Raw genomic sequence first — 27324 nt, forward strand, 5'->3', positions numbered from 1 at the left:
TGACGAGTAATTTGGAGGCCCTCGGCAATTAATCTGGAAACTCCACACCAAAATTGATACTAATCTTCCCCGTCCTAAAGTTAAGAGCTGATTTCAGGAAGGATGGTACTAATCCCAGCGTGATCTCTTTGCACTTTCCTATCCCTCTCAACCCTATTGCTGACGCTGAGCACGTGCCTCCTGCAACCTGTGCTCCATGCGTCGCCTCATGTGTGGGAATCGGCTAGGCATGAAAACCTTTTAACCATTCCGGCAACTGTATTTTTTGATCGGTAACGGAAGCGGGAACGGGAAAGTCAGACGGGAAAACGAAATCGTTATTATAGGATATCGGGAACGGAATCAATCGGTCGGGAGCATGCCGATTACGGTCGGGAATCGATAACTCAAAACGGGAAAATACATACAACCACTTCATACATTTAACTATGCATAAATAACATGAAAACAAGACTCATATAACAAGCGGTGGCAAGGGGCGGGGTGCGGCGGCCGGCAGCGGCGACGACTAGGGGTGGGGGTCGGGATCGAAAAGTGGAGGGAGTGGGGGACTGAGACTCTAGAGGGAGACTTAGGGTTAGGGGGATACTGGGCCGGATCAAGCTTGTGGGCTGAATTGGGGATTAATGTACACAAATACGGGAATTCCAGCGGGAATTTTCCCGGCTGAAAACGGGAACCGTGAAAACGGGAACCGTGAAAATGGTCGGGAAAACACCCCAACCGTTTACGTTCCCGTTCCCGCATGTTTTCCCGTTTTGTTTTTCCATTTTTCCTGCGGAAACGGTTTACTGTCGGTTTAGACAGTAAACGGAGCCGGTCGGGACGGGATTTTCCCGTCCTGTTTTCAACCCTAGAATCGGCAGCATATGCAAGGAGTCGGGCGACATCGCCGCTCCGGATGTGGATGTGGGAAGTTGTAACGCTAGATCCTCCCGAACACTCAAAAATCGTGTCAAACTGCTCGTGAGCATTGTCTATGTAACTTACAATTTGAACTCGATAGCTGGCGTCCCATTCATGCAAGAAAATATAGTGCCTAAATCTAAATTAGTTTAGACGCTAACATCAAAATGTAGAAATGGCAGAGTTGGTCTAAGGCGCCAGATTAAGGTTCTGGTCCGAAAGGGCGTCGGTTCAAATCCCACTCTCAACAGATTTTTTCCCCTTCTCTGGAGGACTTCTGGTTTTTTTCCTCAAACCTTTCATATGCGTACCGTTTTGTATCCAATCTATAACAATATCCATTTATGCATACCTGTAAACTGAAGTTCAAATACTCCCTCCTTATTGATAAAAGAAGTCGTTTTGGACATATTTTGGGTCAAACATTGGAAATATAAATCATCAATAACTTTTAAATTGTTGAGTTTGCAAATATGAAAATTATATGAATAGATTTGTCTTGAAAAATACTTTCATAAAAGTATACATATCTCACTTTTCTATAAATATTTCTATAATAACAAGGGGTCAAAGTTATGTTTTGGAGACCGTGTCGTTGTCCTAAACAACTTCTTTTACCAGCACGGAGGGAGTACCACTCTGTACAATTTTTTTTCCATTTTTGTTTGTTGTTTTTTTGGTCTACGTTTATTTTCTAATACCTGTAAATCTATCATATGCAAATTTTATTCTTTTTTGTTTGCTGTTTCTTGGTTGACGTTTATTTTCGCAAACCTATCATATGCGTATCGTTTTGCATCCAGTCCATAACAATCTCGATTTTTTTGCAAATGGAGCGGTTAGTATGGCCGCAACTCATTCTGACTAGTTTCAGTTGTTCATGTGCCAGTAATTCCTGCACTCTCTTTAGAAAAATGAACCACAATGCAACAATCTGTAAACAGAACAGGAATACTGGTGCTGTTTGGTTCAGTGCTTACAGCGGTATCTTTAACGTAGTTAGAAAGCAGTGCTATACTAAGTTACAGTGTAAGGAATATCGACGTTTGTTTGGTTCATCGCATATGTAACGGTAACGCCATCGAATATCACCCGTAAGATTTTGATCTTCGCTGGCGGCCCTGCTAGCTAGAAAGAAATGCTATCACGAGTTCACCAGACTTGCAGGTCCCCAACAAAATTGCCATTGCCACCTCCTCGCCGGAAGCCTAAAGGAAAAATTATTGGTGAACGACATCATCTTCCCCAAGCGCTCGCTTCCACCGCTCGCTCACAGGCTGTGGTAGTGTGGTTGCTGTTTAATTGGCATTTCAGCATATGAGATGAAATTGGAGATATACTGGTCGAGAATTTCATCCTGGATCAGCGGACTTATCCTGGGTAAAGTCGTCGGATCAACACCACCTTCTCAGCCTATTAGGCGACGCAGCACTCTTTGGCAGCCTTCAATGCCAGAGCAAAAGGCGAGGGGCGGAAGTGCCCGGTGGTCGTCAATGGCTGTGTGAACTAGAACTAGCGAAGATTGGGGTCGCGCTGAAGATTGGAGGCGCGCCGTACCAGGATCGCATGACGCGGGATCAGGGGCGGTATCGATTTTGCACTGCACCGTATTGGATTACGCTGTGAATTGTTTACAGCCTAGTACGTGTATATGATTACGTGCCCAACCAAACACTGAGAATACGTGTCCAAGGCCTGCACGCTGATAAGACAACCAGCATCCAATGACCACCTTGATTGATGATCGCAGCAATCTCATATCTCCTGGTTGTCGTATATGATTACTGTTATACGTGTTGTATTATCCAATAAAAAGGATGTAAGCGAACATACTGTCACTCAGACCATTTAACCAGATTACAAACACCAGTTCTCCACACTGAGATACTGCTCAACTACTCCACATTCCAAAGGCAGTTCTAGTGCTACTGATGAATCTCACATGTAGAGGCCCTCCGGCACACCTTCTTTCTTCTTGAACATGACCTTTTCTTTGGCTTTCTTGAAGTCTGCATGCGTCACCTAATGCAACAGAAAACAAATAGAGTCAATACCTTTTGGTGTGTGCCCTTATTACTATTCAGTAGGTCTCAACAAAGCAACGGCTAGGTATGAAAAAATATCTGGTCAAATCAATAACGTAGGAATCAACAAATTGAGCTGAAAGTATATATACCTTCCCAGTAGTACTACAACTCATAATAAGCTCAAAAGGAAAAAAAAAAGAAAGGGTTTACTTGGGCTAAATGTTGTCTTACCTTCATCCGACGCTCTCTCAAAGCAAGCAAGCCAGCTTCAGTACAAATTGCCTTGATATCAGCACCTGAAAACTCATCTTTCGACATGATAAACTCTTCTAGGTTTACATCATCAGCCAAGGTCATCTTTGATGTGTGGATCTGCTCAACAAAACAGACTCGGTGAACAAAGCATGCTTTATACCGAATGAGTAGGACTGAGATGCTTTCATTACATAAAAGTACCTGGAAGATGCGCCGCCTGGTCTTTACATCTGGTAAAGGGAATTCAATCTTCCTGTCAATTCGACCTGGTCGAAGCAAGGCTGGGTCAAGACTTTCGATGCGATTTGTAGCTAGAATAACTTTAACATCTCCTCTTGAATCAAAACCATCCAGCTGGTTTAACAACTCCAACATGGTTCTCTGAATCTCACGCTCTCCTCCTGAATGAGCATCATACCTACAGCAGGGTCATAAACACGACTCACATCAATTTGTTCATGAGAAGCTTCGGCGATGATCTTTCCACAAAGAAAATAACCATATGATAAACTTCCATATGTTGCAGTAACCCACCTCTTTGTCCCAACTGCATCAATCTCATCAATAAATACAATCGAAGGAGAAAGATCATCAGCCACCCTGAACAATTCTCTTACAAGCTTGGGACCATCACCAAGGTACTTTTGGATTAACTCACTCCCAACAACACGCAAGAATGTTGCTGATGTAGAATTGGCAACTGCCTGCAGCATTCAAAGTTTTTAAGTAATCACAAGGTGATTCCATTTGTAAGAAGAGAGGTGAAACTTGAAAATATATTGCCAGGGAGGTAAGAAAATGACAAGAAGCGCTCAGTGGGTTACCCTGCTTTACTGATGGACAAGAACATTGGCACAAGAAGGCATTGAAGTTAAGATTTGAGATATCCTAAAGGAAACGAGTACAAACCTTTGCGAGTAGAGTTTTCCCGGTTCCAGGTTCTCCATATAATATGACTCCCTTGGGAGGCCTGATTCCAATATCCTCATATAGCTCAGGATGTGTTAAGGGAAGTTCGACTGCTTCTTTGATTTCTTGAATCTGAGCATCTAAGCCACCAATATCAGCATAGGACTCCAGAGGTGCCTTTTCGACTTTCATCACAGAAACCATAGGATCAACTTCATCTTGCAAAATACCAACCACGGACAGAACCTGAGAGAAACATTTGGTCAAGCTTGCTATTAGATACAAATAAGCATTCAAGGCAGGAAAGTACAGAAACTTTGGGTGCGTCACTTGAAGAGCTGCATATGTGTCTACTAAAGCAATCAAGAAAAAAAACAATTGCTCTATATACCAAGGCAATAGGCATGTATCTATGAGGGCACTAAAATGCAGACACTGGAGAGTACACACGTGAAGAGCTAGATGCTGTTTGCAGCCTTTGATACTCCAAATTGTATATCAATTTCCAAATATTTGCAACGCCAAAAATATATGTCATATCATGCACTGTTCTCAAGGCGTCGCCTAGGCGTCCATGCGCCGTCCACCGATTTGCGCCTTGCTCGCCTAGGCGCCCGCCTTGCTCGCCTAGGCGTCCAGCCGCCCCACCTTGCTAGGCGTCCGCCTTACCGCCTTGAGAACAATGATATCATGTACATGGTGCCAAAGATTTCCTCTCATCATAGCACGCATCAGCTCAAACAACGGTTATTCAGGCCACAACATTATGCAAGTGATCTATTGAAAGCAACCAAATAAATCATGTTATTTAGTTTTCATATGAGATCATATTGGACAAATATGTTATATAACCATAACTGTTGACAGAAACAAGTGGTTGATTATCTTCCAGTTCAGGGGCCTACATTCATAGTTCATACGCCTAGATGAACTAGCAACGAATTTAAACAAATATAGATTTCCTGGGAATTCTCTGAAGCCACAGTTGTGCACCAAACAAGAATAATATGCTAGAAATGTTTTTGTCCAAACTTTAAGGATTCTCGGCATTCCACTATAGCGTACCATAATAAACCCATTATTTCTCACACTATAGCCACAACGTTAACCAGACCAGCCAATTAATTATTTCCTTTATACCTCTAGCCACAAAAGAAAAGATAATGAAGAATTCAACCATCTGTATCCAATTATCCAATTACACCCCAATACCGCCCCCAATCACTTAATTGAAACATGTATAAGGCTTCATATGGATGAAACTACTGCCTCCATTCGAACCCCGTATCGCGCAATCCATCAGATCAAAGCAAAGGTTGCATAGTTATACCTTGTTGTGCATCAGTATGGCGCATCCAGGCTCGAGCTGGTCCTTGTCGACGAAGGACATCACCCCGACGTAGTACTCTGGCCCGACGGACGAGGAGACGATGGCGTGGCTCTCGTCGATGATCTCCTCGAGCGAGCCGACGCTCATGGGGGTGCCTCGCAGGTCGTCGACCTTGGATCGGTCCTCCTCCGCCTTGTCCTCGGTGGGGCGCAGGCGCTCCTGGCTGGCGACGAACTCCTCCTCCATGAGGAGGTAGTCCTTGACGCGCTCGAGCTTGAGGAGACGAAGGCGGCACTTGGAGAGCGGCGCCACGGCGGGGAGGCGCGCCGCCGCCTCGGAGCCCTTCTGCCGCTTCTGCCTCCGGCCGACACGGGATGGGGCGGCGGGAGGCTCGTACTTCTTCTCCTTCTTCCCGCCGTCGCCGGGCTTGCGGTCGCCCGGGAGGCCGCCCTGCTTCCCCATCCCGCCGGGAGTGCCTTGCCCCATCTTCGGCGGCCGATTAGGGTTTGGCCGCCCCCGGTGTGACCTGGTGAGAGGCAGAGGGAGGAACGAGGAGAGGAAGGAAAACCAGTTTCTTTGTCAGTTCTCACGCAGTAGTATATCGGCGGCCATGTGGTTTCCTATTTCCCTATTTTCGTTTTTTCTCCCCCTGAAGCTTTCCTCCCAGACACGTTTTCGCCCAGGGAGTAGTAAATCGGTGCTAATTACAACCTCATATAACTTATTTTTATATTTTTTTCGAGTCAAACCTTTTAAACTTAGACAGTACATGGTAAAAAATATAAAGATTAATAACATAAAAGTAATATTATTCATATGAAAGTAACTATCATAACGTAATATGTAACTATATCTATTTAAAAATAATTATTTTTAAAGATATTATTGGTCAAAGATACTTTAATCAAGTCAAGAAGTTGTTATATTGGATGGCGAAATTGTTTCAGCTTTACGAAAATAGATTTGTTTGCCGTGACGTTGATATCTGCGCTTCAACAATGTTAAAACCTTCATGCACTCCTCGCAACAGAAAAAGCTTATGCGCTACAAAATATCACCTCGAAACCATTATAAATCACGCAAACAGGGCCGTAAAGCTATTCCCTTTCCAACAACAGTCATCCAAATATCATAATGGGTCTCGATCCATCTCTCCTTCCAGGCCTAATTTCGAAACAATCCTTTCTAAATCTTATGTTGCGACTTGCGACTCCATCGAGATTCCTAACTTTCTTCACCTGGCAAGCGAGCTTACAAACCTTGAAAGACCCAACAGGAGCAAGAAGATTTCCAACAGTACAACATGCAGCACAAAGTTGCAGCTACACGCTACAGTAAGGGTAATAAACATTTCGTTCTTCACAGGTCTCATGGAAAATTATGGGCCCTAAAATAAGCATACAGCTCCACTTCTGCATATGTTCAGAAAAGCTAAAATTTCTTGTCAGGGCAGCAATATCTTGGAAAGGAAAACAATCACATTCAGGCATGCTGCGTATAATTCTATGTACACGCATGGAAGCTACTGCATGCAACAACAATCACCTCAGCACACACAATACATGACCTTCAAGTTGAAGAGAACTATAGAAGCATGTTTCTCTTCTGATGAGCAATCCATGATTAATAGACCACGTAATGTGTTTTACTCTTCTACAACGATGATTCACATGTACGTTTGTTTGGAGAACTTGTATCCAGAAACCACGGCTGACAAGGCAAGAGCTACAAATGCAAAGAAGGTCATGCTGATCGCTGCTGCGGTTGCATCTGTGAAGTTGTTGACCACTGCCGATCTCATGCGGTTCGTGATGGGGACGGCAGCCGAAAGCGCAGACATCAGCAAGTATGCAACTGCCTGCAAATGCATTCACAGGTCTCTGTTAGATAAACTATCATGAAACATTGCAATCAATTGCTTCTAAAGAAGATTATGGTAGCTACCAGTTCCTGTAAACAGAAATGTTTTGACATGTACAAAATAGCCCGCTAATAGCCCGCTATAGTCCGCTATTAGATTTTTAAGAGATCTACCGCTACGCTATACAACATTTGTACGCTATGTCCGCTAAAGGGGTTTTTACAGGATTTAGTGATAATAAATGTCCCCTACTTCCGCTAAAGATATAGCCAAAAGAAATAAAGAATCAATATAACTAGGGTGGACCATAGACAAAGCAGCACGGGCACAGTTAGACAGTCAAGATACGTGTTGAGTCTATTTTAGAATGTTAGACCAATGATGCTTCTAATTTTGTATGTATTATGGACGTATGACTATGAAAAGTTTGCTGAAATTGGTTGCATTACTGATGTTATTGGCCACATTATGCATATTTTTTTTTGCAAACCGCTAAATGGATAGCTCCGCTATAGCTTTCGCTATAGCTCTCTTAGCTTTTTGGAAGGGTTTCCACTAAACATCTTAGCCCGCGATTTTAAACACAACAACTTTGGAGCACTAAAATGAAAAGAAAAGCAAAGGTAAATGTTATTTTGTTGCTATCTTGGCACACTAGAAATGGAATCATGACATGAAATAAAATATAAAAGCTCCTGAATCCTGATCGAAGAATCTAACAGGGAATAAGCATGAATACAAGTTTGAACCAAAAGACCAACCCCTCATAGCCAGTTTTTAACTGTTTAAGAATATGCCACATGACTACAAGAGTGGGTAACAACTTCATGTAATGCCATATGCCTGCCTTTAAACTTATTATTCTAACTTTCTTTGAGTAACAACATTTAAGTATGCACTGGAAGGTAAATTCAAGTTCCAGTAAATCTACTTCTTAGCTTAAAATAGGGGGAATAGGGGGTTCAGAATTGTTCTATGCGATTTGAGGTCTAAAGCTATGAAGAAAGCAAGGCAAGTGGAACTGTAACAGTAAATAGTCATATTATTTGCAGAACCTGATAAAAGTACTCTTAAACAAAGAAGTGCAAGCCCAAGAATATCCTCAAGCCAGGCTAGGTGGACATAGACGACATTTCAAAGTTCATTGTTCCAGGAGCATTTCAATGCATTTAAGCATAATCCATTGGACATCATGAACAAAGTTTTGACATGTGGTACTCTGTATTTCCAACCAACTGAAGATTCAAAACATAGACCAAACTTCGAGCACATTCCAACAATTGGTACAACCACTCCAATTTCCCCATACCAATGCCATACTGGGCAGTGGGCACCACATTACCATCATTGCTGCTGTTGGTCTGTCATTCACTGATACTACTATAGATTGCCCACATTATTGGAATCATTATTGAGAACTTCTAGCCCACTATGTAATTTTAGTTTCTTCCAAAAAAGGAACAAAAGGGGGTATTAGGTTGTCTAGTTGAAGATGTGCCTGGAAAAGGAAGATCATAGTGCTCTGAAGACCAATCTGACTGATCCAACAATAAAAGGCGATGTGGCTCTTCTCAGCAAGTTAATCTTAGTATTGTTATATTAAAATAATATTAGAAGCCCTGATGCCAATGGGCAGAACTTCAGAACTGCTGGAGAGAACTTTATGACGCAGTACTACTGAGTTGATGTATTTCTTCACATTGGAAGTAGAATGTCTACACTGGGACCCTTACTCTTGCTTTATCACTTTATAAAGTGCACTCAGATTTTACCCCTTCATTCATATTCTTCCCCCTTCCCCTTCACTGAGCAGCAATCACGACCAGATCGAGAAACCGAGACATCGGACCTTTGTTGATTGAGCGAAACAACTATTACTAAACAGCAAGCTCTATAGCTACAGAGCAACAGTTAAGAGCAATCACTCGCCTGATCACCGACGAAATCGAGCAGCCTCCCTGACGGCGCGGAGACGGGGTCGACGCCGCCGCGCATCCGGAGCGCGTGCCGCGCCGCCTGCGCCAGCGAGTAGAGGAACGCCAGCGCTGCGATTGCGAGCAGGTACCTAGGGCGAGACAGAAGACGCGATGAGCCCCCAAATAAAACCCGAATCGAAGAGCACGCGGCACTCGAACCAGCGTCAGGCCGCGCACTTGTACTCCTGGTAGCGGTCGAACTGCATCCAGTCGCCGTGCTGGTTCGACGCGACGAGCACGAGCGCGACGAAGGCGAAGGCGGCCGCGGAGGCGTGCAGCGCGAGGGGAATCTTGTCGAGCATGTCCTCCCGCCGCCACCGCGCCACCACCGAATCCACCACGCCGCTGCTGCGGGTGCGCGCGCCCCCGCCGCCATCCGCGGTGGAGTTGCCGTTGTAGGGGGCGTAGTCCGGCTTCTCGGCGTCCGGCGGCTTCTCCATGGCCGTGGTGGCGGCGGCGGCGGCATCGGTCGTGACCATCGCCACGGCTTACTTTACCGGCGGCGGCGGCGGAGCAGCCTCGAGGTGGTGGACGAACTGGGAGACGGGAGGGGAATAATATCGGGTGTGGTTAGACTAGAAAAGGCAAAATTAAAGCGCTTTGTGTGTGATGCCGGGAAGGCACTTGTGCAATTAGCAGGGGCAGAAGCAAAGCACGGTTAATGGCGCAGGCAGATCAGCGGATGCTTGCTCCAAATAATTGCCGGAACCCAATAATCGCCATCGTTTGGGTGCGCCTGGGCCCACCGGCCAGTGACTGACGAAAGTTGGTTGTCTAGGGTGTCTACTGTCCCATGACTCCGTGATGAGCCATGACGTGTCAGTATGCTCGGCGTAGCGATTACTGGATCCATGACGTGTCAGTATGACTAGTGGAACGCCGAAGCGTGGATGACAGGTGGGGCCTCTTTCTTGGATCCCACCTGGAAGCGTCTGGAATCAAGTGAAAGCTCTATCTTGTCCATGGCTTTAGTGGCAGTGGCCCTCCATTTTGACGGCTAAACGGATCGTTTTCCTTTTTCCTACACGAAACAGATGGGCCTTTTCTTATATCAAGTGAAAGCTGTGTGTGTTTCGAAGCGGACGTGCCCCCGTTATATTCAAGCACCGAAAAACGTCGATTGATCGATCGAGGTTACGATTTGTCTTGATCTCGGTTTAGTTAGTAATGAACACCAAACAAACTCATGTCGGTCTTGATGTGCGAAATGTGCCGTCATCAGTCATCAGATTCCAGGGTTCTTTTTTTTTTAAAAAAAAGTCATCAGATTCCATTTTGTCGATTTCGGCCCAGCAAAATTTTGGCCCGCCGTAATGCAATGTACTAGGGCCGAGTAGTAGGCCCATACAACAGAAACAAAGGTCGGTCAGGTCGACAAGGAGCAAGCCAAAGAACGGAGGAAAACCACAAAAGGTTACAGAGTGCTCCAGCCCGGCGATCATCTGTGACTGTGTGACACCACCCAGAACGTCACCGTCGTCATCTGTCAGGTGATCGGCCTCGCGGCGGCGTTCACCTCTGTTTGCCGCCCGGAGATGAAGCTTTCACGCCCAGACTTTATAGGTAACGGCACGGTTCAAAATAATTGCCTGCCACTACCGGATAGCTAACCGCTCTTCTCCTACTCTCTTCAGTTCCGCTTCATGAAGCTGCGATTTCCCGTGGAAGCCGCAGGCCGCCAGGAAATGAGACCGCGTCCCGTCCCTTCCACCTACGCGCCCCCTCCCGTCCTACGGTTTCCCGATCCCGTGCCCCTCCTCGCCGGCGACTCGCGCTCCAACCACACCACGCCACCGCCCGCTGAATCGGTCGCCTCGTCGCGCGATCGGCCCCGCTGCCGCTGAAATCAGGGTTGATTGCCAGGGGCAGGGAGTCTGCCTCGCGCGCAGGACGCGGGGGGAGGCATGAGGCGCGTGTCGTTCACGCGCGCCGTCCTGCTCCTCGGCGTCGTCGCGCTCGGGCTCTGGCTCCTGAGCGTGGAATTCGCCGTGGTCGGCGGCGGGGGGAGTGCCGCCGACCCCGCCGTCAGGGCCGCGGTGGCCGGGAGGAGGACCCACGCCCAGGCGGCTGTCCGGTCGCCGGACGCGTGGCGCACCCGCGAGTGGCGGCGGGAGGTCGACCGCCACGCCGCCGTCCTCCGCAGGCACCTCGCGGACGGCATGCTCGCCGCGTCCTCCGTCGCGGTCTGCCTCGGCGGCGCCCAGGAGGCGATGGCGCTGCGGGAGCTCGGCGTGGTCGGCGCCGTCGCGGTCACCAGGAAGCGGTCCCCGCCCCTCGCCGTCGCGGGAAACGACCGCCGGCTCCCGTTCCCGGACTCCTCCGTCGACTTCGTCTTCGCCGGGCGCGCCCTCGACCGCACCAAGCGCCAGGCCGACCTCGCCAGCGAGGCGGCACGGATCATGAAGCCGGACGGCCACGGCCACCTCGTGGTCCTGACGTCCGGCGCCGGCGACGCCTACAGCCTCCGGTCCCTCCAGGCTCTCCTCCCATCCCTCCGGTTGTTCCGCTCCCGCGTGATCAACGGCGCGGATGGCTCCACGCTCCGGGAGCTGGTCTTCCGGAAGCATGCAGACGTCTCCAACGGCAACAATTCCGCAGGCAACTGCACGAATCGCGATCACAAGCTCGAAATCATCGGCCTCGCCGAGCCACTGATCCAACAAGAGCCGGCAAAGCCATGGCTCGCGCTGAAGAGGAACATCAAGAACATCAGGTACCTGCCGGCGCTCGCCGACATCGGCTTCAAGCGCCGGTACGTGTACATCGACGTCGGCGCCCGGAGCTACGGATCCAGCATCGGCAGCTGGTTCCGGAAGCAGTACCCGAGGCAGAACCACACCTTCGAGGTGTTCGCCGTCGAGGCTGACCCGGCGTTCCACGCCGATTACGCCAGGAGGAAAGGCGTCACCCTGCTCCCCTACGCCGCCTGGGTACGGAACGAGACGCTCAGCTTCGAGATCAACGATGGCCCCGGCAAGAAGGGCGATCACAACGCCAGAAAGCCGAACGGCCGCGGCATGGGCCGCATCAGGCCGGCGGCGGGCTCGATGGACGGGGTGTCTTCCGGCGAGGTGCGGCGTATCCCGGCGTTCGACCTCGCCGAGTGGCTGAAGCGGACGGTCTCCGAGCTGGACTACGTGGTGATGAAGATGGACGTGGAGGGCACCGAGTTCGACCTCATCCCGAGGATGATCGACACCGGAGCGATCTGCCTCGTCGACGAGCTGTTCCTCGAGTGCCATTACAACCGGTGGCAGAGGTGCTGCCCCGGCGAGCGGTCGCCCAAGTACTCCAACACGTACGGCGAGTGCCTGGATCTGTCCATCTCACTCCGGAACAGCGGCGTGCTTGTGCATCAATGGTGGTGATTAGTACACAAGGAATGCGTCTTTGAACTGTCAACTCAAAGGTTTTAATCATAGATGGACAATTTTTGTGGGGCTCTCCAATTGGATTTTGCTCCCTGAACACAGAATTGGATTTTTTTTTGGATGACATTGTTTCTTCCAAAGGCTATGTTGTTGTTGTTGGATGACATTGTTTCTGTAGGTTAATGATTGTTTCTTGTAGTTACATGAAGAGGAGCAATCTATTGTAGCTGTAGGCTGACTTCCAAGCAAAGCTTGTTGGTGAGTGCCATTATTGTCGATGAGCAAATGGATCATTTTTACAGGCTGAAGTTTGCTGTTTATTTTTTTAGCCTTCATTCATCTAGAAGTGTTATCTGACAACTTTGTTCTGAATTGACAGTAGAAACAGTTCAACAGTCTGCTTCTTTTGAGTTACTACCAGGGTTTCCAAATCCGACCGGTCCGGTCAAACCGCCGCCCTCCGGTAGCGGTTTACCGGACCGGTTTGACCGGAAACCGGTTGAATTCAAATCCAAATTCAAAATCGCATGTGCAACCGGTTCCGACCGCGGTTTACCGGCCGGTATGACCGGTTTGGGAATTTTTTATTTTTTTGAATTCAAATTTGAATTTTGAATTGGGGCCGGTAGACCGGTTTACCGGCCGGTATGACCGGTTTGGGAATTTTTATTTTTTTAAATTCAAATATAAATTTTGAATTGGGGCTGGTTTGATACCGGCCCAAACCGTAACCGGGCCGGACCGGTTTGACCGGTAACCGGTCAAACCGGACCAGTTCCCACCGGTTTCGTTAACCCTAGTTACTACTACATTAGTTTCGTCCATTCCTTGATCATTGTCGAATTGCCCTTGATTTCTAACGTTATAAATTTCATCAGTGTGCCCCTCCCTGTTTCTGAAACTTTCTAACTTTTTTCTGAATAAATGCTACCAAACCCTCAAAACAAGTTAAACACCATCAATGAAACACATGTCTCTGCATGAAATTCAGAAACTTCAACTATGGAGATCTGTGGTTGATACATAAAATTTTCATCAATTCGTCTTACAAATTCATTAAACTACGCTGAAACTGAGGCCTGCATAGAGTTTGTGGAAGACCTGACTTTTTTTCGCAACCGTGCCTGAACACGTATTTCATTGAGAGGAGAAGGGTTCAAATTACAAACAAGGATTGGTTTCGGAGACGTTTAAGACCTGACAGAAACTTGGGTTCATAACTGCATTGGACAACAAATCCTATCTTATATTATGTAAAAGGTCATCAGAAACACTAAACGTAATTTGTATTGTAACATATTTTTTTCGTGGATAAATAATTTAAATTTTAGGCTCCTAGCGTGACATGGCAAAATAGAAAATGATACCCCTACCTAGGAGGAACTAGGTGGGTTTTCATTAAGAAGAAGTATGCTAGTGTTTTTTTTTTGTTGAATCCCAAATTTGAGTTGGAGATGACAAAAACCAAATGGTTAAGGTTAAAAAACACCTAATTTATCCTAAGTTGGATCTCAACTTTTTTATAGGAAAGAAAATCCCAAACTTGACCAGAAGGCCTCGGTAGTCCTGGTGTAAGGACATGCAGTAACTAGACAATTCATGTGTTCAAACACAAAACATGCATGGATTGCTGTACTGAACTTTTCAAGTTCAGATCACAGATTCCATTTCAATAAGCTTGCATCGAGAGTTTCAAATATTTATCCTTGTTTCTCCTTCACAACCTATTTGGTAACTCTCACCGACTTCAAAAATTTAACCGGACCGATGAGAGCGAAAAATCTAGCAGAAGGAGCAAAATCAGAGAGGCAAAATGGGGGTTGCCTCTCACCTAAAACTCAAGGATCAGACCGTACATGGTGCAAACCATGCACAACCACCATGACTATTTACAAGAGGTGATCGAGGAGGAAACAGCTACGTGAGCTGAAAGAGTGAGATTTGAGATCTCACGAGTCACTCGCATGTCGCATCCTCTTCCAGGATGCTCTGAAGGTGTGGCCGCCACACCGTGGAACGGCCGCTCCGGCGGCGCTTCAGGCTGGCCTTGCCCTCCGACAGCACCTCCGCCAGGTACCTGTCACCATTGTCCTTCTTCACCTGCTTGGCAACAGCAGCGCTCGGTGCGGTCTTCTGCGGCCGTGCCTTTTTCTGCTGCGGCTGCGGCTGCGCTGGCTTCCTCTTCTTCTCCGGCACCGACGATACCGGCACCAGGAAATAAAAGCACCCTCGCTTCAGCTCCGAGTCCGGCGCGACGATCAGGATCCGCCGCGCGCCGCCCTGGGAGCACGGCCTGCTGAGGACGTGGTTGGGGTGCGCGGCGATGACCTCGCCGGCGGTGACCGGGCGGGTGTACTCCTCGATGTGGCCGCTGAGGTGGACGATCCTGATCACGTCGAAGGAGCCGCAGGGGAGCACGCAGGCCAGGCAGCACCGCAGGCTGTTGCCCATGCTGGCTTCTTTGCCTGCACCTGGAGTTGCTAGGCTCTGCAGCTGGTTTGGTTGCTCGCTCTGAGGAGTGAGAGCTCGCCTGCTGCCAGCCTGCCCTGCTGCCCCTTGGCTCTTTGCCATGGCTGGGTGGCACTGGTTTTTATACACAACCTAAGAGGAAGCTGCTAAACAACTTGGAATATATTATTGTGCAAACTATAGAACAAATTAAAGTATTCACAGTACAAGTTCCTCTTCTACATACACACTAGTAACCTCCAATCCCACCATCATTAGAGTATGTTGGTTATCTTGGAATTCTTCCTGCAGTTCATAAAGAGATATAGTGTAAAGAACTCTAATTTCTACAGGATTAAGGGGTACGTAAGGGATGCCGATGTGCCGCCATTGGTCCGTACAGGAACTCAAAGGGAGCTCTTGTGCCCATACAGGTCGGAGTGTGTGCAGCCACATTGAGATCTCACGATCCGTATGAAAAGATGAGCTGCCATTGAACGACCCAACCTTATCGTCCCAATACTTCTTGGTTTTGAGGTGTTCTCTTTTGGTTACTTTGATTTGAACACTACCCCCCTCAAGGCGTTCATTGAATTTGCCATGCCAATGGTGAAAAAACTATCCGTGTTTCGATCGCGGTACGCACAAGTGGCCTAAGGTTGGGGGTCCACACATTGTTTGATCCCAGGATATCACACCTTGTGATACATCCATTTGGTGAATATTCGAGTTCCTATGCTTGTGGCATTACCTTTTCCTTTCACATGCTGTCTCCTATAGTTCTATGTTACTACTAGGTATCCAGGAGAAGAATCTAACAAGGAGAATGCCCTTTAACACATCACCATGCCCAAATAACGAGCCAATTGGCATGTTCCATAGCGCTTGGCTGCTAGCAGTGCAGGTATTGTGTCGACGAAGAATTACTCTCTCATTAGACATTGACATGATAGACTAATAGTCTGGATTAACCAGGGATAACCATGTGTATTCCATGGGAGTATGTAGGATTGTGGCCTCGAGCTCCAAATGGCGGCTCAACACAAGCTAACACAGTAACACTAAGCGAGGCCACCACAAACTCATCTCAAGCGAGAGTAGCAGCAAAACCGCCGGCGCATCTCGGTGGATCGGGGCCGTCGGATCTGCATCGATTGGTCAACAAGCCGGGGACATGGAGCTGACAGCCCTCCACTCTTTAGGGCTGGCTTTCCTCCACCTGCATGGGACAAAGCGGATGCCAGCTCCATGATTGCAATTAGAATACCTGATGAGCTAGAGAGAGTGCTAGTCTCCGTGTGAAAGTTGCGTGCGCTTTGGCACTGTTGGCCTACTAGCGTTTCGCCACTAAGCAATGCCGTTCTTTGTGTTGCAATGAGGACGTGAGAAATGTGATGCACGGACTGCCTTTTTTTTTCTTGAATGCGTCGAGCTTTATGGATTACTTAAATAACGGCAATGGTTGGTCCTATGTTAATTATTTCTCCATAAATCACTTTATGGAGTACTTAGTGCAGTTCCGCTATTAATTTGCTGGTTTAGGTGATCTTCAGGCCCTAGGCTCGTTTTTTTTTTGAGAAAGGGTTGGATTTCATTCATAATCCTGTTACATCCATCCCCTTAAATAGGGCACCCGCAATAAAAAAAAGAAAAATACATAGAGGTCCACAGCAGGAGCACCCACCGATCTTCGCCGCTGCTGAGCAATCTTGCCGCAAGCCGAGCCATCTCCACCTCGCGCAATGAAGACGGACTCTGGATGAAACTCAAGGCCGGAACCTGAATCGATGAAAAGGTTTTTGAAACCCATCATTAGCACACCAAAAGCATGCCGTGAATCCGCTGAATGCCCCGGGCAATCCTCGCATTCACCAGGCTCGGTCGCCCATCGCCTCACCGCCCAAGCCCAGTCGCCAAGCAGCAATCCCGCTAGGGGAATGGAGGAACACCGACCCATGCAAACAAGAAGGTGGAGTACTAACCTCACAAGGCAGTTCCAAACAGAAGCGCCTTGGAGGGTCTGAACCATCCTCCCGACTCCAGGAACCATGTTGCCGGCGCCGTTGATGACGATAAGGACACGGACGGCGTAGAGAAGCTCCCAGAGGATTGGAACACCAACGCAGAAGAAAACTTCGAATAAAACATCGCCGGTGCTGAACCGTCTGCATATGACACCGTCACCGTGCACCACACGAACATCGACAGCAGACCGACCCCAACCACCTCCGACATAGGAGTCCAAGAGGAACCAAAAGAGTCCCGACGAGCTCCGCGCCAGGAAAACATCCAACCCTAGCATCACAGGGTATACAGCTCACAAGCCGAACCACGACGATGAACTCGCCGGCGTCGCCCCGGAGGACCAAGAACTTCACCGCCGTGCAACCAACCCAACAGACTCCGTCGGCAACGATGAAGACGACCAAATCCCCAGACGGATGCACCATCGATGATCAATTATTTAGCACCTAGAAGCTAATCTTAAGCCTAAACTATACAATCCCCGGCCGATTCGGCTTCCCCTCCCTCTCCAGCGCCAACGAGGCCACCGGAGAGGAGGAGGAAGCGGCGGAATCGAGCCCGGGCCGATGAAATCGTCCTCCGCCTCTGCTGTGTACTGTAGCAAGGGGAAGGGGAAGAGAAGGGTCGAGACTCGCCCTAGGCTAGCTATATAGGAGTACTAGTTCATGGCTTCATGCTACCATCACGCCTAAACTAAATTATTAACAGGCTTTTAGATTGGCCCAACTGGAAGGCCCATTTTGCAATCGGCCTAACCCCAAGCAAACGGGAAGCCCACGCGCACTAACTTTAGGCCTTAGGCAAAGGAAAGCCCATGAGTGAAATTCAACCCAAGGAACTCAAACCAGTAATAGACTTTCCCTTTATTTTCTTTGAAAACTCAAATCGGAAATCCAAATTACAATGCCAATGCAAACATGTGTAACACAATTACAGTACAACGCACGCAGCCTCACTGTACGACCACGCGGTCACGTTCACGAGCAAGGAATTAAAAATCCTCTAGACCTCTACAGCACGCAGATGGGCAGGTCGGGCGGCGGCGCCACGGTGGCCTCGAGCTGCGACTCGCCGTCCTCCACCAGCAGCGCCATGGCGAGCCCGCCGGTGAGGTGCGCGTCGATGTGGCAGTGCACCAACCACACCCCGGGGTTGTCGGCCACGAACCGCACCACGGCCCAGCCGCCGACGGGCACGCCGATGGTGTTCCGGCTGGGCGGGTCCACCAGGTTGAACCTGGCGGCGTCGCGCCGCGGGTCGTAGTTGCCGAACCCCGTGGCCAGCACGTAGAAGTGGTACCCGTGGATGTGCATCGGGTGCTCCTCGGCGGCGAAGATGCCCGTGTCCTGGAACACGATCTGCACCACGGCGCCGAACTTGACGCGGTACAGCCGCGTGCCCTTCACCGGCTGCCACAGCGCGCGCGGGACGTTCCGCGAGGTGAAGTCGAAGAGCACCGGCGGGAACGGCGGGAAGTCGTCGGTGAACACGCCGGGGATGCGGTGGTAGTGCGCCTGCAGCAGGGAGACGGTGTTGGGGAGCTGGAACGACACGTTGTTCATGCTCGCGCCGAACCGGGTGTTGTTGGGGCCCTGGCAGAAGGGGCCGGGGCGGCAGTTGAAGAGGCCGAACCCCACGGTGGTGAACACCTCCTGGGTCACCGGCCCGGGCACCTTCACCATCTCTGGGCTCCGGATGCTGTTCGAGAAGGCGGTCGCCGTGCTCGTGTCGTTGAACGCCGGCAGGAACGGGAGCATCGGCGGCGGCCCGGTGCGGCCGAGGTGGCTACCGGAGGAGGACCTAGCAGATGACCGGCCTACCGGGCCATTGAAGGCGCCGGCCCCTGCTCCGGCGGTTGTGGGACAGCCAGGGGCGTTCTTGTACTGGAAGATGGCGGTGGCGGTGGTGTTGTCGAAGGGGACGCCCTGGGCGGACGCGTAGGCGCGCGCGGCGAGGTAGTACCGTCCGGGGGCGGCGTGCGCGGTGACGAGGACATCGGTGGTCTGGCCGGGGCCGAGGAGCACGACGGTGGTCTCGAAGGGCTTGGTGTACATGGCGTCCGCGGCGACCACGGTCATCCTGTGGCCGGCGAGGCTGACGAAGAGCTCGGTGTTCATGGCCGCGTTGATGATGCGCAGCAGGCTCGTCTCGCCGGCGACCACCGGGATGATGCTCGTCTCTGCATTGACGTGATGCGTAGCACGCGAAGGGAATTCCAATTAGTCGGTGAGGCTAGTGGAGAAAACATGCATGCACCGTATAACTTTCAAGAGTAGTCAAAGCGGGTGACATCATACGCACGCTGAAATTGGTTAGAATGTTTCTTCTTTACAAAACATTTTTTTTTGTTTAGTTCACATCTGAAGATTGTCTCTTTGTTTTGTCAGTTTGCGTGGGGCAGAATATAGAAAGCGACCAGTGATCTATTTGCGTGCCGTAGCTAGATGGATGCATGGACTGCTTCTTTCCAAACCAAAAGTTGTTCTGACCGGTTTAACCAAATCTAGAATTTGTGTAGTGCTTGTCGAATCATTTCATTATTGGGCGCTCACCTTGGCTGGAGCAGGGAAGGAAGTCTCCCGGCTGGCCGTTGATGAGGAGGGCATCGGAGACGTTGGGCGGCGCGCCGGTGATCATGGACTGCCGGAGCACGGCGATGGGGTCCCTCCTCCACCACTCCGCTGCACAAACCACAAACACACTCACGTCAGAGACAGAACGCCATGGCCATGGCCATGGAGATAGATCATAGATATACCGTACCGAGGAGGACAGGGAACTCCTTGTGGGGCTTGGGGAACGGGTAGGGCAGGCCCCTCCTGGGGTGGATGATGAGCGCGCCGTGCACCGTGGCGCGGAGCCAGGAGCTGTGGGCGTGCCACCACAGCGTGCCCTCCTGGTCCTGGATGGTGAACCGGTACGTGTAGCTGCCGCCGGGGCGGATGGGGCACTGCGTCACGAACTCGGGCCCGTCCGCCCACCCGTTGCGCAGCTGCCGGAGGCCGTGCCAGTGCAGGGTCACGTTGTACGGCGCCAGGTTCACGGCCTTGATCGCCACCGTGTCGCCGTTGTACACCTCGACCGTCGGCCCCGGGAACTGCCCGTTCACCGTGATGATCTTCTGGGCCTTGCACAACCTCTTCACTAGCGTCTCCTGGACCTGCAAGCAAAGCAAGGGCCAGAAAATTATCTCTGAGCGCCAAGCTTTCACAAACACGTACGGTGGTGTGCCGCGACGCGATGCTGATCTTGAACGCGACCGACAAAAGGGCAGCCACGCTTACAACGAACTCGTAGAAGCGCTCCTCGGCGAGGGCGCTCGGGAGCAGGAAGCAGCAGAGCAGGAGAAGAGCGGAGGAGCAGAGGAGCTTCACGAGACCGGACGACCTCGCCATGGCTCCGGCAATGGCTGGCCTGGTTTGCTGTCGTGGTGACGAGGTGCGAGGCCGGCGACCGTATATATAGAGGCGTCGCCGCGTGGAACGGGAGAGCCCCGGACAGGAGGGTGTGTGTGTGGTGTAGTGCGGTTGTTTGGGAAGATTAGGTTTTGATTCGCGCGACGGGAGGCGAGGCGCGCCCTCCTTTTCGCCCTTTAGGGTGGCGGTCAAGTAGACAAGTAGTACGATGTAGTTCTGGTCCGCAGTGCTGCTGCTGACGGGGAGTTGTTACACCCACTGGTCTAGCGTCTCAAGTTTCAGGGAATCAGAGGTTGGGTGCTACGACTCGTTTCACCGTGCCAATCATTTTACCTGTTTTTTAGTATATTTCTAGGTTGCTATTGCGGATATTTCAAGGTTTATAGGGATAATCATTAAGATTGCCGATGCTTTTGCAGAGAGGTTGCATGAACTCAGGCCAATCAAGATGGTAGAGCAAGCAGGAAAAGGTGTTTGCTTCTTTCTGCTGGTAAAAAGTTAGCAGGGTTTAGCTTTGTCAGTGTCAGGGCGCTAGTTCTGTTCAGCTGCCATTGGCCTTGTTTGTTTTCTTCCATTCCATTCCATTCCATTCTACAAAAAAATCTTGCATGCATTGTGTACTAAATGAAGTCTATTTGCAAATTTTTTTCAGAGATGTGTGTAATTTTTCTCGACGAATCTAATGACGGCAACGAATCGATGATTTGCTACAGTGATGCTACAGTAACTATCATCTAATCTCGCGGTCAAAGGCTAGCGCGTGAGTTCTCAAGTTGGTTTTATAAACTGGCTTTGTTTGACACCGTAATTAATAGTCAAATGTCACTATTCACTAGCACAGCACAAACCAAACGGAGAAAAATGTACTTTGCTGCTTTGGCAGATGTGAGGACTGAATTTTATACCGTATTTGGGTAACATGATTATTGAAAAAAATACACTGCTGCAGTGTGAAAGAAGTAATGAAACTGATACATCTCCTCGCAAAAATAGAATAAACGAAAAGAACAGCACATGTATCACAGAAGATTGGGACTGAAACTCTGAAAGGGACTGCAAAACGGAAAAGCAAGAAAGTTGGAGACTCCAGGCACCATTTCTGTTGGAAAATGCAACGCCTCAGACTATATCACTATACAAATCTGCAAGGACATGGCTTTGAGGTAGCAGAACATCTCCAGAGCCTGAACTCACACTGTAGGTTTAGGTAGCAGAAAATCTTTGACAAAGTGAAGTCTCCTTTTCCACTCCAACTGAACAATTCCTCTGATTTCAGCGATTAGGTGGCCGGAGGCGACGCAGGTGTGATATGATTAGTTAGGGTCATTGAACTAGCACACTCACTTCGCATCGATTTCTTGCTGGCAGCAATTAACTAATATTCGCCAGTTTCATCTTTGTATCGTCGAAAGAAACATGCATCAGCGAATTCCATCAGCGTTCAGCGGATGAAGTCCATCTTCAGGTCACTTCAGTATGAAGGATTCAATTGTGCAATCTTGCTGCCTACAAAAAACAAACTTTAAATGTACTGGGTGTTTTCGTCTAGGTTTTTTGAGATCTGGCCATGTCAAAACTTGAAGTACCAATGAATTAAGTTCCAATTTGATTCCTCCATCCCGTTTGTTGTTTACAGCAGCACAATGGTGTGTGTGCAATGCTATTGCTGGACCATGAGGGCAAGGACCAGCAACAGGGACAACGAATTAGTACGTATTTTTTGAGGGAAGAGGAGGGCGAGATCCCCTACTGAATATATTAGAAATGAAACAAAAGGGTTTGCAAAAGTTACAGAAAGTTATCTAAAGACTGAAAGTTACAAAAGTGCATAATGGCAACCTTTCAGAATGAAATATGGTACAAGTTTGTGCAGTGCAGTTAGGTGCAGACCTGGGACTCTAGAACTTCACAGAAAACGGTTAAAATTCCAGCAGGAGCTGAAGAAATTCCCATATTCCTAATGAGAGCTCTAAAGTTTAAGAAAGACAATAGGTTGTTTGGAAGCTTCAGATAGATTTCGGAAGCCTATTTTAGATTGGAAGGTTGATGAATTCAGTAGGCAATAGGCATGTTCTGCACTCCAACTTCAGATAGGTTGTTCCTTCACACGACGCAGTAATGGTAAGCATTGAACTGGTGGTACACTAGTGCTGACCGTCAGTTGTAAGAAGATATAGCCAGATGTGCAGGTAACTCTCAGACCTAGTCCGGTGGCAAGTTGACAGTGACGTTAATGTCTGGGGGGCGCAATTCACGTCACCGAGCACTCAGAGAAGAGTTAAACGCCGTCTTGCTACTTACCTGCAGATTCCAGCTGGACGCAAGAACAGCCCAAGAGATGGACGACATGGTCTGGTCGGCACATCACAGGTTTGCATTGATCATACAAGAAATCTACAGTCAGTGGATAGCAAGTCATTGCTGAACATAGACAAAAGACAGAAACCAACCAAAGCAGTCTTATTGGCACATTTTGAAAGAAGGCAACATATGACTTTTTGATGAAAGAAAAACCAACAGCCGGCGAGGGGTTTTCACTGATATGGAAGAAACGGCGACACGGAAGCAGGCCAGTGTGCTTTTTTGAGATTCAAGTTTCCCCCCAATTTTTGTAATAATACAGTCTGTGTAAAACTTTTTTTTTCTAAAATGAATGAGCAGTGCTCCTGCTGGTTTTCAAAGAAGAAGAAACAAAGGTACAATAACTGCACTGTTGAGTACTATGGAAAAAGAATTATCATGTTCCTCTAAGGAAAAAAAAAGAACTCTTCCGTAACCTTAAAGTCTGCAGGTTACCAAACACACTTTGCCACATCAGAGTACGTCCTGGTTTTAGGTTTGAATAGCGTGCATAATTAGCAAATTAGGTAGCAGGTGATTTCAGCATTTGCACGCCGCGCAGAAACAAAAAATATTGCATCAGAAATCCCTTTATAGTCTTAGAATAGAGAGCATACAGGTTTATGTTCACCTTTTCTCTTCTATCATCATGATGACAGAAAAAAAATCATTCAGAAACAAATTTCTCATTAGAAAACAGACATTTCTTGAGAGAAAAATGTTGGAATACATTTCAGAAAAGCAATGAATCAACAAACTTCATTTCTAACTTAATCAGAAGCCAGCACTCCCAAATCATCTTCTGATAACAAGGAGTGCTTCTGGCAGATATAAATGAATCCAGGAATTAAAGAATGACATCGCAACCAAAATTCTCCTAGCCTCCTACACCTGTATGTACAGACTGAAGAAAAAAGCGAACAGACTCTGAAGTCTACTTATTGAGATACTTAAGTAATTAAGAACTGCAAAGTTCAGTCTGCAAGAGGCTGACTACTCTGTAATTGTAGATCTTGTCTCGTCGGTGACACTGGTGACGGTCGCGGTAGTATGGCTCGGCTCACCGGTGAACGACGAGGCGGCAGAGACCGCAATAGAGGGCTTGATCTGCTCAAGCTGCCGCAGGACCTGCTGCGCCTCGGGCCTCGCTGGTGGCGAAGGATCAACGCAATGCAATGCCAGTTTAAGCGTCTTGACCAGCTCCTCACCGGTCTCTGAGCCCGCGGCAGCGTCCTTCATGAGCTCCAGGTCGAACACCTCGTTGATCCACTCCTCCTCGACGACCGAGGCCACCCACTGCGGCAGGTCGAGGCCGTTGGTCGTGTCCCCCGGCGACTTGCCGGTCAGGAGCTCGAGCATGATCACGCCGAGGCTGTAGATGTCGGTCTTGGTGTTGGCCTTCTTCAGCTTGGAAAGCTCGGGCGCGCGGTAGCCGAGCGCGCCCGCGGCGGCGATCACGCTGGAGTTGGCCGCCGCGCTCATGAGGCGCGACAGGCCGCAATCGGCGATCTTGGCGTTGTTGCCCTCGTCCAGGAGGATGTTGTTGCTGGTGAGGTTGCCGTGCACCATGTTGGCGTCGGTGTGCAGGTGGTGCAGCCCCCGCGCCACGCCCATCGCGATGTTCATCCTCGTCGGCCAGTCCACCGGGCTGCTATCCGGCGCACGAGCTGCGATGCAAGAGCAACACCAATGTAAGCGCAAAGAAGCAAAACCACACGATCGAGCATTGATTGTACTGACTACTGAGCAAGTGAGCTTACCATGGAGGAAAGAGGCAAGGTTGCCTTTGGGCATGAAGTCGAACACCAGGAGCTTCTCGCCCTTGGGCCCCATGTAGTAGGCCCGGAGGGCGAGGAGGTTGTGGTGCCGGAGTTTGCCGAGCGCGTTCACCTCCGCCTCAAACTCCTTCTGGCTCTTGGCAATCTTCTCCCGGAGCCGCTTCACGGCGACGTAGCTGCCGTCCTCCATGGTCGCCTTGTACACCGTCCCGTAGGTGCTCTTGCCCAGGATCTCCGCGGTCGCGCACAGCAAGTCGTCCGCCGTGAACGAGAGGGCCCCGTCAAAATGGACCAGCTTGCCGCCACCATCACCACCACCGTCAGTTCCTGAGCCTGCGCCAGAGCCTGTCTTCCCGACAGTCTTGGTGGTCGTCGCGTCCTTGGCGCTCTTCTTGGGAGACGAGCTTTCCTTGTCTTTCCTCCAGAAGAGGAGTACGCAGCAGAAGAGGAGCAAGAAGAGCAAGAGGATGCCCCCCACTGCAAAGATTAGCTCCCTTTTGTTGAGCTTCCGCGTCCGCCGCTCCGACAAAGGCAGCGGAGGAGACGGCGACATCAACGGAGATGAAGCGGAAGTGCAAATGGCGGAGCCGTTGAACCCACAGAGCTGAAGGTTCCCAACGAACGAGGTGGAATTGAACTTGCTGGACAGAACCGCAGGCACGGGACCTGAGAGATTGTTGTAGGACACATTCAAAGAATTGAGGTTGGCAAGGCCGCTCAAGGAGGCTGGAATTTCACCGGTGAGGTTGTTCTCTGACACGTCGAGCAGTGACAGTGCCGAGAGGTTCCCGACGGCTGCCGGAATCTCGCCGTCGAGGACATTCCTCTTCAGGGACAGCTTGGTCAGGTTCTTGAGCCCGTCAAAGCATTCCGGGATGTGTCCTCCAATGTCATTGCCTGCGAGATTGAGCTCGACTAGCGAAGTGAGGTTGCAAAGTGATGCAGGGAGGCTACCACCTAACAGATTGTCAGAAAGGTCCAAGCTTCGGAGCTTTGAGAGGTTGCCGATCTCTTCAGGGATGCTTCCGCTGATCAAATTGCTACCGAGGGAAAGGTCGTGGAGCAATCTGAGATTGCCAATGGCTGGCGGCATCACACCACTGAGATTGTTGTTGCCGAGTTGAAGGGATTCAAGGAAAGGGAGCGAAGTGAGGCTGCTCGGCACGACGCCGGAGAGGTTGTTGTACGCGAGGTGGATCCTAAAGAGGCGAGTGGCGTTGGCGAGAGCGGAAGGGATACTCCCCGAGAGGTAGTTGCCGCTGAGGTCGAGCGTCTGCAGGAGCGCGCAGCCGCCGAGCGCCGGGGGCACGGCGCCGGCGAACCGGTTGTTGTGGAGGTACACCCCGCGGAGCTCGCGGAGGAAGCCGATCGCGGCGGGCACCTGGCCCCCGATGATGTTGTCGTGGAAGCTGAGCCGGCGCAGCGCGGTGAGCTGGCCGACCTTGTCGGAGAGCGTGCCGGCGAGGCCCTTGAAGGGGAGCTGGATGGCCACGACCTTGCCCCCCGCGCACTTGACCCCGGCCCAGCCGCCGGAGCAGGCGTCGAGGCCCGTGCCGTTCCACCCTGCCAGGAACCCGCGCGGGTCCACCAGCGCCTGGCGGATGGCCTGCAGCCCCTGCAGGTCCGCCTGCGCGATCACCACGCCGTCCGAGCGCTGCCCTCGCGCCGGCGCCGCCGCCAGCAGCAGCAGGAGGATCACCAGCGGCAACGACACAAGCCGGCCTCCACCTCGCCGTTCCTTTCTCGACCTGACATCGCATCGGACGCCGTCGCGGCCGCAACTCCGCTCACCCATGGCTACTGTACTCCAGCCAAGGAGGAGCTCAAACTTTTGAGCAATGCCACAGCTCCTACCTAGGAGGAGCTCGAACTTTTGAGCAAGCTGTTCTTGGTTTCTGCAGGCGGGGAAAGCGACGGTACCGCGCTCTATATAAGCGTCGCAGGTACACGCCAGAGAGGGGAAAAAAAGGAGGGAATAATTTAGCTGCTAACCCGATCGAGCTCAGATCCGCTAACTAACGGCTAGCTCAGTCTCCTGCCGGCTGAACGTTGTGGGCGGCTGACAGGGCGGGCCCCGCGCAGCAGGGGAGAATCCGATCATTCCCTCGTTCAGTGCAGCAGCGGCGGCAGCCGGCAGGAGTTGAAGCCACACACAATGGCCTTGGTTGGTTTGGCAACAAAACTAGTGCGTATGTTTTTCGAGAAAAGAATATCGTATACATAAACTACTAAATGAAGTCTATTTGTAAAAATTTTTAGGGATGAGTGTAACTTTTCACGACAAATCTAATGACGGTAATTAATCGACGATTAGCTACAGTGATGCTACAGTAACCATCCTCTAAACGGGTGGTCAAAGACCTCATTAGATTTTTCAGGGTCACTAGTACAGGGGTTTTGAAATTGATTTTGTAAACTAATTTTGTTTAACACTGTAATTAGTGATTAAAATTGTTACTATTTCTAGCGCGCTGCAATTGTACAGCGAACCAAATAAGGCCAATAGTGCCGCGCGGCTGTACCCTGTCGTCCTGTGTACTGCGCCGTGGAGTGTCCCCACCGGCACCCAACGGCTAGCTCCCCCGGCGCCGGGGCCCGCCGGGCAGCGACCGCGGCGCGGGGATCGGCGGGGGAGCACGTGCGCCCGTACGTGGAAAGCAGCGAGGGCGTTAATGGCGGCAG

At 50.1% G+C, this 27324-nt stretch overlaps 6 protein-coding genes across 6 annotated transcripts; 1 reads left to right on the plus strand and 5 right to left on the minus strand.

Moving 5' to 3' along the window:
• Positions 1 to 2612: 2612 nt before the first annotated feature.
• LOC120690264 (26S proteasome regulatory subunit 4 homolog) lies at positions 2613 to 6020 on the minus strand. Its single transcript, XM_039972860.1, has 6 exons — positions 5428 to 6020; positions 4098 to 4343; positions 3723 to 3892; positions 3390 to 3606; positions 3165 to 3305; positions 2613 to 2928 (listed from the first exon to the last, which is right to left on the minus strand). Exons 1-6 carry the CDS (start codon positions 5911 to 5913, stop codon positions 2845 to 2847), a joined length of 1344 nt encoding a protein of 447 aa, XP_039828794.1. The 5' UTR covers positions 5914 to 6020; the 3' UTR covers positions 2613 to 2844.
• A 778-nt stretch (positions 6021 to 6798) lies between these two features.
• Positions 6799 to 9937, minus strand: LOC120692274 (CASP-like protein 4B1). The gene is made up of 3 exons (XM_039975542.1): positions 9442 to 9937; positions 9218 to 9353; positions 6799 to 7285 (listed from the first exon to the last, which is right to left on the minus strand). Exons 1-3 carry the CDS (start codon positions 9741 to 9743, stop codon positions 7094 to 7096), a joined length of 630 nt encoding a protein of 209 aa, XP_039831476.1. The 5' UTR covers positions 9744 to 9937; the 3' UTR covers positions 6799 to 7093.
• A 946-nt stretch (positions 9938 to 10883) lies between these two features.
• Positions 10884 to 12859, plus strand: LOC120691958. The gene has a single exon (XM_039975162.1). The coding sequence runs from the start codon at positions 11169 to 11171 to the stop codon at positions 12630 to 12632; it is 1464 nt and encodes a 487-aa protein (XP_039831096.1). The 5' UTR covers positions 10884 to 11168; the 3' UTR covers positions 12633 to 12859.
• A 1449-nt stretch (positions 12860 to 14308) lies between these two features.
• On the minus strand, positions 14309 to 15182 carry LOC120692963. Its single transcript, XM_039976356.1, has one exon. The coding sequence runs from the start codon at positions 15084 to 15086 to the stop codon at positions 14592 to 14594; it is 495 nt and encodes a 164-aa protein (XP_039832290.1). The 5' UTR covers positions 15087 to 15182; the 3' UTR covers positions 14309 to 14591.
• Positions 15183 to 17947: 2765 nt separating this feature from the next.
• LOC120693285 (laccase-3-like) lies at positions 17948 to 20636 on the minus strand. Its single transcript, XM_039976704.1, has 4 exons — positions 20393 to 20636; positions 19872 to 20268; positions 19661 to 19789; positions 17948 to 19287 (listed from the first exon to the last, which is right to left on the minus strand). The coding sequence occupies exons 1-4, from the start codon at positions 20501 to 20503 to the stop codon at positions 18119 to 18121; spliced, it is 1806 nt and encodes a 601-aa protein (XP_039832638.1). The 5' UTR covers positions 20504 to 20636; the 3' UTR covers positions 17948 to 18118.
• A 2959-nt stretch (positions 20637 to 23595) lies between these two features.
• LOC120692350 (probably inactive leucine-rich repeat receptor-like protein kinase IMK2) lies at positions 23596 to 26535 on the minus strand. Its single transcript, XM_039975620.1, has 2 exons — positions 24625 to 26535; positions 23596 to 24531 (listed from the first exon to the last, which is right to left on the minus strand). The coding sequence occupies exons 1-2, from the start codon at positions 26435 to 26437 to the stop codon at positions 23858 to 23860; spliced, it is 2487 nt and encodes an 828-aa protein (XP_039831554.1). The 5' UTR covers positions 26438 to 26535; the 3' UTR covers positions 23596 to 23857.
• Between the last annotated feature and the right edge of the window lie 789 nt (positions 26536 to 27324).

The sequence above is a fragment of the Panicum virgatum genome, chromosome 9N (genome assembly GCF_016808335.1).
Source record: "Panicum virgatum strain AP13 chromosome 9N, P.virgatum_v5, whole genome shotgun sequence".
NCBI lineage: Eukaryota > Viridiplantae > Streptophyta > Magnoliopsida > Poales > Poaceae > Panicum > Panicum virgatum.

Excerpts from the sequence above, each read along its gene's own strand:
- LOC120690264 (XM_039972860.1), bottom strand. The coding sequence starts at position 5,913 with ATGGGGCAAGGCACTCCCGGCGGGATGGGGAAGCAGGGCGGCCTCCCG. Across the intron at positions 4,344-5,427 it reads CCATACTGATGCACAACAAG|GTTCTGTCCGTGGTTGGTAT; the intron begins GTATAACTATGC and ends TGTTTCTCTCAG. Across the intron at positions 2,929-3,164 it reads TGAGAGAGCGTCGGATGAAG|GTGACGCATGCAGACTTCAA; the intron begins GTAAGACAACAT and ends CTGTTGCATTAG.
- LOC120692274 (XM_039975542.1), bottom strand. The coding sequence starts at position 9,743 with ATGGTCACGACCGATGCCGCCGCCGCCGCCACCACGGCCATGGAGAAG. Across the intron at positions 9,354-9,441 it reads GACCGCTACCAGGAGTACAA|GTACCTGCTCGCAATCGCAG; the intron begins GTGCGCGGCCTG and ends GTCTCGCCCTAG. Across the intron at positions 7,286-9,217 it reads TCGATTTCGTCGGTGATCAG|GCAGTTGCATACTTGCTGAT; the intron begins GCGAGTGATTGC and ends ATGCATTTGCAG.
- LOC120691958 (XM_039975162.1), top strand. The coding sequence starts at position 11,169 with ATGAGGCGCGTGTCGTTCACGCGCGCCGTCCTGCTCCTCGGCGTCGTC.
- LOC120692963 (XM_039976356.1), bottom strand. The coding sequence starts at position 15,086 with ATGGGCAACAGCCTGCGGTGCTGCCTGGCCTGCGTGCTCCCCTGCGGC.
- LOC120693285 (XM_039976704.1), bottom strand. The coding sequence starts at position 20,503 with ATGGCGAGGTCGTCCGGTCTCGTGAAGCTCCTCTGCTCCTCCGCTCTT. Across the intron at positions 19,790-19,871 it reads GGAGTTCCCTGTCCTCCTCG|CGGAGTGGTGGAGGAGGGAC; the intron begins GTACGGTATATC and ends TGGTTTGTGCAG. Across the intron at positions 19,288-19,660 it reads CCTTCCCTGCTCCAGCCAAG|AGACGAGCATCATCCCGGTG; the intron begins GTGAGCGCCCAA and ends ACGTCAATGCAG.
- LOC120692350 (XM_039975620.1), bottom strand. The coding sequence starts at position 26,437 with ATGGGTGAGCGGAGTTGCGGCCGCGACGGCGTCCGATGCGATGTCAGG. Across the intron at positions 24,532-24,624 it reads CCTTGCCTCTTTCCTCCATG|CTCGTGCGCCGGATAGCAGC; the intron begins GTAAGCTCACTT and ends CTTGCATCGCAG.